Source organism: Aristolochia californica, unplaced genomic scaffold, assembly GCF_029961685.1.
Source record: "Aristolochia californica isolate CCGP_79_NKW_82.1479 unplaced genomic scaffold, dmAriCali1.0.hap1 SCAF_11, whole genome shotgun sequence".
NCBI lineage: Eukaryota > Viridiplantae > Streptophyta > Magnoliopsida > Piperales > Aristolochiaceae > Aristolochia > Aristolochia californica.
The window spans coordinates 27,478,847-27,491,786 of NW_027181782.1; the positions used below are offsets into that span (position 1 = coordinate 27,478,847).

The window sequence follows — 12,940 nt, forward strand, 5'->3', positions numbered from 1 at the left end:
ATGATGAACTAGTTCTAGAAGGACATAGAAACAAAAATCTCTATGTTGCTAATATAGTCAATATACCCTCAACTAGTGCCATATGTTTGGGTGCAAAAATTGATGAATCTTGGTTATGGCATAAAAGATTACAACGGATAGGAATTGATTCCTTGAAAAAATTAGTGAAAAAAAAGGTAAGCCTGCTAACTTGTAAGAGAGAAACCTTGTGATGCTTGCCAACTTGGAAAGCTATACAAAACCTCTTTCAAGGCTAAAAAATTTAGTTTCAACCTCTCGTCCTCTTCAACTAATCCACATGGATTTAGTTGGACCTACACGAACTTTAAGCTTAAATGGAAAGCGCTTCACCCTATTGGTGATAGACGACTATTCAAGGTTGACTTGGGTAGATTTCGTATCCCATAAGGATGTTGATTTTCTAGCCTTTGTTAAATTATGTGAAAAATTTCAAAAGGAACAAGGTTATAGCATTATCAAAATTAGGAGAGACCATGGAGGAGAATTTAAAATTTCACATTTTGAAGAATATTGCACTAAGCACAGTGTTGATTTTCAGAACTCCATGAATTTAGCTCATGGAGAAAAAGGGAAAGAAACCCTTTGGGAGAAAACTAGAGGAAGAAGGGTTATGAACTTGATTCTTCCTTACCCTCCCCTTAAAACTCTATTTATAGATTTATAAAATTACTATATTACAATAATACCCCTGAACTTAGGGTTTAGGGTTTAGGGTTTTAACTCTGGAACTTTAACTTAATTACATCAATGCCATCTCTATGAGATGACTCTTTATTTACCATCCTGCCATCAATCTATATGGGCCTATGGGCCTTCTCTTTGATCTGTGGGCATTGGGCCCATCTTCTATATCTCTTGGATCCATGGGTCTTCCTTGGTCTTATGGGCTTGGGCCCATCTTCAATTACACTTTGATATGTGGGCCTTCCTTTGTCGTAGGGCTTGTGCCCTGTCTTCCAACACTCCCCCTCAAGCTGGGGGTGAGAGAACAATATGAACTCCTAGCTTGCTGCAAATAATGTGTTAATTTTTTTTGTATAATATGCCTTCATCTTCCAATACTCCCCCTTACGCTGGTGCTCTCTTTTATGAGGCCCAACTGGTATAACATCAGTGAGAGTAAATCACTCCTAGCCGCTAAGACATTGTTCTGAAGTGTCTATCTCCACCATCGTGTCCCTCCATAGGACAATGACTCTCAAGTGGTAGAGTAATATATGATATTAATGAGGGGGAGTAACATAAATATAATAATAAGTTCACTCGTCATGGAATTCAAACCAAAAATTTAATATTTTTAACAGGGATGAAGTTCCTCCGTCATGGACTCCCAACCACAAATAAATTTGATATTTTTTATGGGAATGAAGTTCCTTCGTCATGGACTCCCAACCACAAAAAATTGATATTTTTTATGGGGATGAAGTTCCTCCGTCATGGACTCCCAACCACAAATAAATTTGATATTTTTGATGGGGATGAAGTTCCTCCGTTATGGACTCCCAACTACAAATAAATTTGATATTTTTTACGGGGATGAAGTTCCTCCGTCATGGACTCCCAACCACAAATAAATTTGATATTTTTGATAGGGATGAAGTTCCACTGTCATGGACTCCCAACCACAAAAATTTGATATTTTTGACGGGGATGAAGTTCCTTTATCATGGACTCCCAACTACAAATAAATTTTATTTTTTTATGGGGATGAAATTCCTCCGTCATGGACTTCCAACCACAAAAAATTGATATTTTTGACGGGGATGAAGTTCCTCTGTCATGGACTACCAACAAAAAAAAATTGATATTTTTACGGGGACATGAATAAATAATGGTATGAGGCTACCACTTCTTCAATAATTATGTCCCATCAAAAGAGACACAATAGCAACAGCTTAAATGGGCTTGGCTTGGGCCCATTTAACACGACCCAAAATAATCCTTGTAAAATAACCCATGAAATAGTCCAATGAACATATCTAGACCAAATAATATGTTGACCAAGTAATAATCTGTCAATTCTTCAAAAATAATAATCCAGTCAGAAATTTTTTTTACTGAGTCGCGCCAAAATCTTGGGCATATTTACCGAGGTAGAAAATAAGTAGCCCGAGTCAAGTTGACACGGACCAAGTTGACTAGACCGAGTTGACTCGGTCCGAGTTGGTCTGGGTTGACTCAGTCTGGCTGGTGCACTCGGTCGGCTAGGAACTCGGCTTGTTGGTGTTATGGTCCTGGGGTTAAGTACCTATGCCTTCCGGTCCTAATAGGCCAGTCTTTTGGGTAGTATTGGCTAGGTGCTTAACATTTGGTATCAGAGCAAGCGCTACGTCCCGACTTCGAGTCCCTGAGTGCGTAGGTGGACCGCACACCCCTGGCGGGGCACCGTAAGGGAGTATCGGCTCCTGACCCGGTCCCCATTGCTGTTTTAAGTCATCCGTGGTCGTCGGCTCGGGAGGGCGGGGTGTACTGTTATGGTCCTCGGGTTAAGTACCTATGCTTTCTGGTCATAATAGGCCGGTTTTTTGGGTAGTATTGGCTAGGTGCTTAACAGCTGGTCCGGGTTGACTTGGGCGCGTTGAACAGGCTCTGACCAGCTTTAATAAATCATGTTTCCTAAGTTAGGAAACACGAAATATTTGGAACAGTGTCGTCTGCCTCCCCGACTCTTGGCGAAAACAGCACAGCGAGAGGAAACTTTCCCAAGCGAAGATAGAAAACTTGGAAACTTTCCTTCGTTGGCAGATTTTCCAAGAACCAGTTACTCGAGAGATAACTTGACTAAGCCGAGCACAACGGGGCTCACCAGAGACGTTTTTTTTTCACAAGTTGTTGTTGTCTTTGGCCAGTGCAGATTTGTCTTCTCCGGCGAGGGTGGGTCGTCTTTCCCACGCAGAGCCACTGAGCACACACTGGCCATTAGCGAGAGACTTCCAAAAATAATCAGCAGTAATATTTTGTATGTCTCGAAGTAGTGGTTGTCGCAACTCAATTCAGACTCCAAAGTTCTTACAATGGCTTCTCTTCCGTCCATCTTGCAGTAGAACATCGACGACGTCACTTTTTGCCCCACAGTGAAGCCTCCTGGATCGAACAACACCCTGTTTCTTGGGGGAGTCAAAGGCAAGCTCATCAAGTTCATGGCTATTGGTATCTATCTCGATGGGGTAGTGTTGACTCATCTCGTCCGAAGACGGAAGGGAAAGACGGCGGAAGACCTCAACTCCAATGAGGACTTCTTCTGAGACATCGTTACTGAGCCATTCAAGAAATTTATGAGAGTGACGATGATCCTCACTCACTGGTGAATAGTACTCCGAAAGAGTCACAGAGAGTTGTGTGGCGTACTGGAAAGCCGGGGGCATCTACAACAAGGTGGGAGCCATGGCTGTAGAGAAATTCAAACAAGTTTTCAAGGATGGTAAGCTGGATTGGTGGAGGCGAAGCTGGAGTCAGAGTCAAACTCTACTCGGAAATGAACCAGGCGGGTGTTGGGCCCACAGTCTTAGTTTCTTTCTTCGGCCCACAACATCATGCCATGAAAACTATTTTTTTTTCAGTTCTCCAACACTGCTCATCACCACAAAATTTCAATGCCCAAACATTGGCAAGTAGAGTGATCATGGAATCACCACTCCAGGGAAAAAAGGATGAACTTGGAAAAATAAAAAATAGAAATTTTGATGTAACATGTAATTGGAAGAGAAAAAATATGGGTGAAAACTAACAAAAAATCTAAAAACTAATATTCAGCAACTATGGGAAAAACCAGAGGAGAGAGAAACCTGAAAAACCATAGTCGGAGTCCTGAAAATCAAAAAATCTGATACCATGTTGATTTTTAGGACTCCATGAATTTAGCTCATGGAGAAAAAGGGAAAGAAACCCATTGGGAAAAAACTGGTGGAAGAAGGGTTATGGACTTGATTCTTCCTTACCCTCCCCCCTTGAAGCTCTATTTATAGATTTATGAAACTACTATATTATAATAATACCCCTGAACTCTGGTTTTAACCCTGGAACTTTAGCTTAATTACACCAATGCCATCTCTATGAGATGACTCTTTATTTACCATCCTGCCATCAATGTATATGGGCCTTCTTTTTGATATATGGGCATTGAGCCCGTCTTCTATATCTCTTGGATTCATGGGTCTTCCTTGGTCTTATGGGGTTGGGCCCATCTTGGAGTACAATTTGATATGTGGGCCTTCCTTTGTCGTATAGGTTTGGGCCCTATCTTCCAACACACGGTATAGAGCATACATTCTCTGCTCCTCGAACTCCTCAGTAAAATCATGAAGTTGAGAGAAGAAATCGAGCCTTAATTGAAATGACTAGAGCTATGCTTCATACATACAACATGCCACATAAGTTTTGGGCCAAAGTTGTGAACATTGCATGCTATATCATTATTTGAGTAAGCATAAGGCCACTTCTCAACAAAACTCCGTATGAGTTTGTTGGAAGATATAATGTAATTAGGGTGACACTACTATAATTAGCTTAAGTTTTAGTGGTATTATTGTAATATTATAAACCCATTTATCTATAAATTGAGCTTCAGGGGATGGTTAGGACACAAGTCCATAACCCTTTTCTTCCACCTGTTTTCTCCCAACATGCTGTCTCCCTTTTTCTCCATGAGCTAAATTCATGGAGTCCTAAAAATTAACATGGCATCAGAGTAGGGAAAGATCTGAGATGGAAAAGGAGAAGAAGAACAAAAAGTAGTCTCTCGTTTTCCCTTTATAGTGTCTTTCCCAATTTATGTTTTTATTGGATTTTTAACTCTCTTATCCTATTTTTCATATAGCAAATTACATAATGATAGAAAAATATTTGAGTCTAGTTTCCAACTCAAAAAGAATCGTTGAAATAAGATTTTTCTAGAAAGAGAAATCGACATCTAAAGTAGTAAAGGTCAAGCACCAAAATGTAGCAAGAGAATGCTTCAAATTTTGAGCCATTTTATGCCATAAAAAATGAGACTTTATATGGAAAATTATATATAAAATTTTTTTTGAGTATCTATATAAGGAGATTTTGATCTAGGATCATATTAAAAATGTGTGTTTCTTATTTTGTTATGAGAAATCTTTGCAGCATATTAACATGTTGTAGCAACACTCGTTGTACTTATCCCCTTATGATGTGAGTAGCCTAGCTCAACCTATCACTCGATGAAATCTTTTTAAGCTATAACTGGTCTTGCCTGAAGACTTGCCTTTGGTTTTTCACCTTGCCTTTTAGAATCGGTTTCATTCTGTAATTACATCTCTAAGTGTGGACTATATTCAGAAAGACGGCACTTATGTCATTGGCTACTAATTACTTGGTTTAATATGGCTAGCACTCATTTTGGTGTCTAAATTAATCACTGATGCAATAAGCATAAAAGCAACATCCATTTCTATTTTATTCACTCTTCTCTGTTTTTTTAGAAGACCTTGCAGATACTCTCGGAACCACCAACACCCAGTTCAGTTATTCGTTTTTAGAAGATTAGCAACACTTGGTTCAACTTATTGGTAGTTTATTACTCGATTAAAGCTTATTATTTGGTGCACATAATCCTTATTCAAGGATGGACTTGCTGCAAATTATCTCAAGTGTCTTTATTACTCTTAAAGACTTTTACTATTTATTGGTTATCTGCTGCTAGATAACAACATATTTGGTATGTGTAATTTGTACAATGGCTCATTACTACAACTACTATTGTCTCTCTTTGATTGTGATATTTTTATTGAACAAGAACTCGGTTGCTTACTTTGGGTTCATTATTTACTGACTGTTGGCGGCATTGGTTCATATGATGAAGAATTTGAATTTCTTAGGAAAATAAAGCACATGGTGGCCCCAACATATTATCTTTCAGTGATTCTCCATTATCCTATTATTATTTGACAGACTTTCTCCTACTGTCCTTTTTTGACTCTCACTTACCCTTTGGCCAACCCTTTTGGAGTGTTGCTTTGGTTGGTCCTTTTATTTATATGGGTGTTTCAAAACCTTTGAGACATTTTTATTGGTATCCTTGGGTCTTTTATCAACGTCTTGTGAAGGACAATCATTACCCATTTAGTGATTATTATCACTATATTTTGTTGAAATCCTTTGAGGTTGATTTCAACTTATATTTTATCACTCATTTCTACCCTTTGAGAGCCGATGCTCGGTGTTGGGACACTATGATGAAGAAGTTTATTACTACATTTATGATATTTGGTTCAAGCTTGGATCATTGGCATTACCTCCCATCTTGAGGGAGAATATTGGAAGATATGATGTAATTAGGGTGACATTGATGTAATTAGTTTATATTTTTTGTCTCTTATCCACTCTTACTAGGGTGAAGGTATAATTGTAATATTGGTACTTTTATCATTTATAAATGGAACTTAAGGGGGAGGGGTTGGACAAGTCCATTACCCTCTTCTGCTTCACCTTTTCTCCAAATTCGTCACTCTTTCTCTTCTCCTCCTAAAACCTTATCTCCGTAACTTTTTTTTTTCTTCCCACTCCTTAATCCTCTTTTACTGTGATTATACATCATGAAATTCTAAGTTTCAACAGATCGTTGATTTTCAGGACTCGTAACAATGGTTTTTTTTTAGAATTCTAATTTTTTTCTTAATCTTTCTTCCTCGTGCCCTTGTTTTTGCTTGTAGTAAGAAGTTTATAGTAAGAAATTGTTTTTTGCTCGTTTGTGCCTCATGCCCTAGCAGAGAAAGTACATCTCCAAAGTGAAGAATCCACTGTTATGCCTACTGCTACTGTTCGTTGATGAAGCTGCAGACAAAATATCAGTAGCTGCTCTGGCAGGATCAGAGAATACAGCCATTGCATTCCTATCATCCAGCCAATAATCGGCTGATTGGCTGATTACAGCATAATACAAGTTGAATTCTGGACGTGGCTGATAATCAGCTGGCTGCTGGGATTCTGCTGGCATATTGTCCATGGGGATTGCCTCTTGCAGCTTTGGGTGAAGGAGATGCATTCACAGCCACATCGGCGATTGGTAGGCAGCATAAAAAATCAGAGCATCGATGATTGATATTATCCAGAGTGTCTTACCTTCTGTCGGTCATTGTTTCCATAACTTGCTCTGTATAGCCTGGTATCATCGTAACTTCTGTAAGATTGCTTCGACATGTGGTGGTATTTTGTTCGCTTGCAAGGTAGGGCAGAGACCACTGCATGTAGTCAAAGGATGTGTTCTATCAATGGCACCGGCCCAATTTGTAGACAATATGTGATGGGATAAGAATTTAACCATTCCTTTTGTAGGTTCATGTGTTTGATTGAGTGGAGTTAGGCTGGTCAGGAGTCAAGATAGCGGACAAGAAAAAAGCAGCGATAACCAACTATGGCCCTACCTGCTCTCACCTCTAGGCCCTATTGTGGTATGATCAGCACATGGGATTGCATCCCATCTGACACGGCAAGAGTAGAGAGACCCAGCTGATAACGAACTACGGTTGTATATATATGTCACCTTCGCTGGCTTTTCATTCATCAATACAAAGCGCATTGGAGTCTAGATCAGTCTCTCTCTTACCTCCGGGAGCTCTTTCTGCAACTCTTCACCCGCGGCAGTGATGAGCCCTAAGAAGTTGGTGAAGAAACTGGCTGCGACAAGGACCAGATCCGTCGCTGAGAAAGGTCATTTTGTTGCATACACAACAGATTGTGAGCGCTTCGTCCTTCCTTTGACATTCCTCTGCAATCCCATTTTACAAGCTTTGTTGGCGGTCTCCGAAGAAGAATACGGACTGCCGGGAAATGGGCCAATTATGCTGCCATGTGATGGTGCATGCATGGAATACTTAATCTCGTTGACGCAGAGATCGCTGAGTGAAGATTTACAGAAGGCTTTGCTTGTCTCAATAACGACAGATGGGTGCTTAACATCTTCCTTGGTCCAACAACAACTAATCCAGCATACGTCCGTCTTTAGTTGTTAGTGAAATTTTTACCATGCGGTTTGTAGGACTTGGCTACAAATGTAAATATTTGTGCAATTTTGGTTCGATACGATTTTCCCTATACTACTTTCATGCCTTGAAATGTTGATAACTACTGAGTCATTCATGGTGATCGATTTTCTACAGCTTTTTTAATAATTGTAAGAAAGCCCCGGCACTCATTCATGGTGGTGGATAGGTTGGCTATCAATAAAAATGTCTTTGGGACAAGAAAATTCTAAAAACTGTTTTGGTTGATCAAACGTCGGGTTGTGAAAGGTACAGATCATGTGATCATTAATTAGTGATCCATGATGGAGCATAGTTCGCCTCCATCCAAGCAATGCTTGAGATAACGGAAAGTTGGAACTTCAGATTTTCGCTTAGAAAATGTGAACAGAATGACACAAATATTTGCGTTTTTTATCACGTGTTATACGTAGTAGTTGCCTAAAAATTGAGGCAAACCTTTATGTCCCTGCAACTATTGTGAAGACACAGCTCACAAGACCAGTTAGACATCCTTTTGCATGCAAAGAAGGGTGTCCAAATCCATGTAAAAATATGAGAAAAAATTGATTTTATTGAGAAGGCCGTTTAAGAGAGAGGCACCTACGTCGTATTCTTCAAATCTATGAGAAAAACTGATTTTATTGATCATCATTGAACGGTCACATTAAAAAGTTTGAAGGCACTTGTGATGCTTTAGCAGGCATCCAAAGTGCAGTTTTTGAAGAAGACAAGGCCTTTTTGTTAGTAGTTATTGTTTTTACAAGGATAAACCCTTGTCCCTTTGAGAGATAGCAGTTCCTCCTTTTCAGGGATAACCCTTACCCCTTTAAGAGATGACCCATTATCCTTTAGATGTAGATAAGATAGGCATTGTGAAACCTCTATCTTTTGATGGAAAAAGATGTATTTGAGAACAACAAATCTAGTCTAACAGAGTACTTATGACACTTCCATCGAGGAGCCTTTGAATAAATGAGACGATCTTCTGCTTTGGGAATTTGATCGACATGACTGGAGCTAAACATTCTTTCATGCATTCGTTTAATTCTATTTCATGAATTACATAATGCTTAGATTTGTTATCAGAGTGATACATCTAGCCTACCTTAAATTCTATTATGAAAGGTTGAGCAAGCTCTCAGGCTTATTGGAATGACATTGAAAGCCTGTCCACGACGCTATATGCGCCGTCGTTGAATTATCGATTGAACCACAGTCCAGACATCCGAATCAGCGGCCACCCATTTGATCTCGTTGGCCTCTCGACGCTGTTTGCAAACGAGAGGTGGCTGCGTAGGAACATAGGGAGATCGGCAATTGGTGCACCGTGTTGAGACTAGCATTGTGTGTGTCGTCGTTTCAGTGAACTGATGACCAGTGTGGGGTGCACAGTCGAGTATTACGATGTCCATTTGGTATCGGCGCGTGGAGCTATGGGTGGCACGAGATACGTTGACATCCTGCCTCAGAGGTAGATGGCACACGGGATATGCAACCACTGGAAATCTTTCCTATGGATAGTAAGAGATGTGGCCAGGAATGACCTGTTGAAGAGGCTTGAAGAGGAGAGCCCAAGCTCTGGCATCCCCATCATCACCATCCCACAATGAGGAGACCAAACAACCGACGCCAAGTTCCTAGTCGTCGTCTCGGTATGCTCTCGGTGGAGTGATGGCTGGGGTGGGGTGCGCTGGCACTCCCTCTTTGTGCGAGGCTGGAGATTGAAGATGACCTGTAAAGTGCAGAAAAAAATTGAAATTATATGGTAACTTGATTTAATTTTTGAGTCGGATCTAATGGGTTAAGTCAGCCCGACTCACCCATTCCAACACACCTCTCTTGGATGTTTGGGCCTTCTTTCGTCATGTGGACTTGATCCTATCTTCCAACACCTATACCTTGAGGTGGCTAAATCACAACTTCATCCTTCCACTGCACTTTCATCCTTTGATAATATAAGTGCCACATTGTTTCGGATCCAAGACCCCTCTACCATTACTCCGATTGAAATATCCTCAGCTTTGTACTCTAGTAACAGAGGTACAACTTCAATCAATAGAGGCCGCGGTGGGAAAGCTAAAGGAGGTAAGGGGAGAGGTGGTAGAATTGGTTCCAGCTCCTCGAGGACTGACACACAGCTTATGCACTTATTGTGGAGGATTGAATCATCTAATTGATACTTGTTAGAAACTTGATGGTAAGCCGGATTGGGCTATTGTTAATCAGACCTCAGTAAATAATACTCAAAAGAATGAACAAAAATCCGAGTCATAGAAAGGAAAGAAGAAAATCTCAAATGATGACTTTGAGCTATTGCAGAGGCTGAAAACCTTGATGGTACCTACATCCAGTTGCTCCTCCACTATTGTTGCGGCTATTACGGTCTCAGGTATGATTTTTGCCTCTTCCTCTTCTTCAGGTAATAAAAGTCTTTTACATTCTTTGTCTCCATTATTACCAGATAAATTTTTTTACCATAGCAGATGGATCTCAAACCAAGGTCCTTGGGATGGGCTCGTCCTTTGCTACTCCTACACTTTGGCTTTATGATGTTTTATTTGTTCCTACGTTTTTGTTAAATTTATTGTTTGTTGTTACAATGTGGGATCCACCATGAGAACATGAGATGACATGATGAGTCATCACATGAGCTGGCATGATTTGGAAGATGTGAAGCACGAGCTGGAATGAGGATGAAGATGTGAAGCACTAGCGGGAATGAGTTGGAAGATTTGAAGATCAAGTGAGACTCACAAAGATAACCACGAGCTTGTATCTTTTTCACATGACTTGGAAGATCAAAAGGGACCCATAATGATAACCATGAGCTGCCATTTTTATCAGATGATCACGTCCTCATGGAAGAGTTTTAGTGTGAGTTATGTTAGTCTTCTAATTATGTTGAGTTATTTTATTATGATAGACTTATCTTTAAGAGTTATAGTTTGGATGTAATTAGGAGAATGATAGTTTAATTGTACTTGGACTCTACTACTTTCCTTTACTATAAATAGAGGTGCTTGTACTTGAATTAATAATGAGAAAGTGAAGTAGTTCTCCACTTCTCTCTTGTGAAGACTTCCTTTCTAGCCTAAACTCTTTTTCTTTTCTTTTTTTTGCCTCTTTTCTCTCCTCTCTACCCAAAAGCTCTCTCTCTCTCTCTTTCTTTTTCTTTCTCCCTTTCTCACCTTGCTCAAGCAGTAAAGGGGTCCTAAATTCAACATGGTATCAAAGCATCAAATTTAGGTTTCCCACATCAAAAGGAATGCTCTAAGAAGTTACGATCAAAGCTACTCATAAAAGGCTCTTTGTGAAGCAAGATTGAAGATCATGAGATAAGTTTTGTTATTGTTCTTATTATTAATTCATGCTATTGGTTTTTGGATTTAGAAGATGGTTTAGAGATGATTTTATGGTTGTCTTCATCTTATGAGATTATTGAGATTGATGCATCTCGGATTAGAAGAAGTTACCAAGGCAGTTTTGTCGGTTTGGAATGTTTTTGATTGAAAACTAGTTTATGTTGAGATTTTATGCATAAAAAGTTATAATTTTGTGGGAGCAAGATTTAATGGTAAAGAAGATTGGTATTGAGCCTATTATGAGTTGTTATTTATTCATTGGATTTCAGAAATATGATTACTTAGCTTCTATGCTAAGCCTCTCCATTCACCAAGTTTGTTGAAGAACTCTACTTTATTTTTTTATTATTATTTTTTGGAGAATTTTTTTACATTGAATTGCCTATTATGGCTGAAGAAAACATGGAGAACAAGAGTGATATACTCAGAATTACTATTATACCCTTGAGAGGGGTATCAAATTTCATGAGCTAGTCCATATTGGTTCGTAGGTTTCTTACAACAAAGGACCTACTTGGTCACTTCACCGAACTTGTACCACCTATTGATGAAGAAAATATTTCTTATAATAAGTGGTTAAAAATGATACTTTGGTTATTAGTTGGCTCATCTATAGCATGGAAGAACATGTCTCCAACAATGTTATTCATCTTGGTATCGCTAAAAAAATTTTGGAGACATGTGCTAATTTGAACTCTAGCTCTGACAACTTACATAGGCTATATGATATTCTCCAAAGTTGTTCAACACTAAACAAGGAGAAAATATCCTTGAATATTTGGCTCGTTTTAGAGGCCTTCTTCAATAATGGAAAATAACTCAGCCTACCTCCACGGATGTCTCTATCAAAGACAAGCAGAAAGAAGCCTTAGTCATTGCCATTTGCCTTGCAAACATTAAGCCATTTCTCGAAGTTGATAAAATTCAACTTCTTAGCGCTTTGCTATTCCAACTTTTGATGATGTAGGTGCCACATTACTCTGTATTCCAGATGCTTCTTCTTCTATTACTGAAGTATCATCTGCTATGTACTCTGGGCATAACAAAATATCATCCGACTGTGGCCTAGGCCATGGAAGAAATTATAGAGGAGGACAAGGAAGAGATGGAAGGAATGGTTCTGTCAGAATAGATGGCAAGGAATGCACTTAGTGTAGAAGATATGACCACACCATAGATACGTGCTATTATAGGGAATGCACTGATTGTGAAAAATATGGCCACACTATAGAGACATGTGATAGAGTCCATGGCAAACCGGATTGAATGAAGGTAAATTTAGCCTTAGTAAGTGATACAAAGGAGGACCAGTCTACCACATCAACAAAAAAGAAAACCCTTGTCGATTATGAGTATGACTGATTCCAGAAAATGAAAACACTGATGGTTATTTCTCTTTAAAGAACTTTCTGAAATACATCCATATTTAAATCCTTTTATGCTATGATACTCACTCAATTTTATCAGAAAATAAAAGTACTTCGATATGATAATGTGTTACGGTCTCGGAGATGACACAAGGATTTTTTGGGAGGATCTAGGATCTGCCACGGGTTACTGGTCTTCCATGCA

General features: G+C 39.3%; 1 protein-coding gene across 1 annotated transcript; it reads left to right on the forward strand.

The window, feature by feature from the left end:
* Positions 1-7,628: 7,628 nt before the first annotated feature.
* LOC137943707 (auxin-responsive protein SAUR67-like) lies at positions 7,629-7,994 on the forward strand. Its single transcript, XM_068789146.1, has one exon. The coding sequence runs from the start codon at positions 7,629-7,631 to the stop codon at positions 7,992-7,994; it is 366 nt and encodes a 121-aa protein (XP_068645247.1).
* Positions 7,995-12,940: the final 4,946 nt, after the last annotated feature.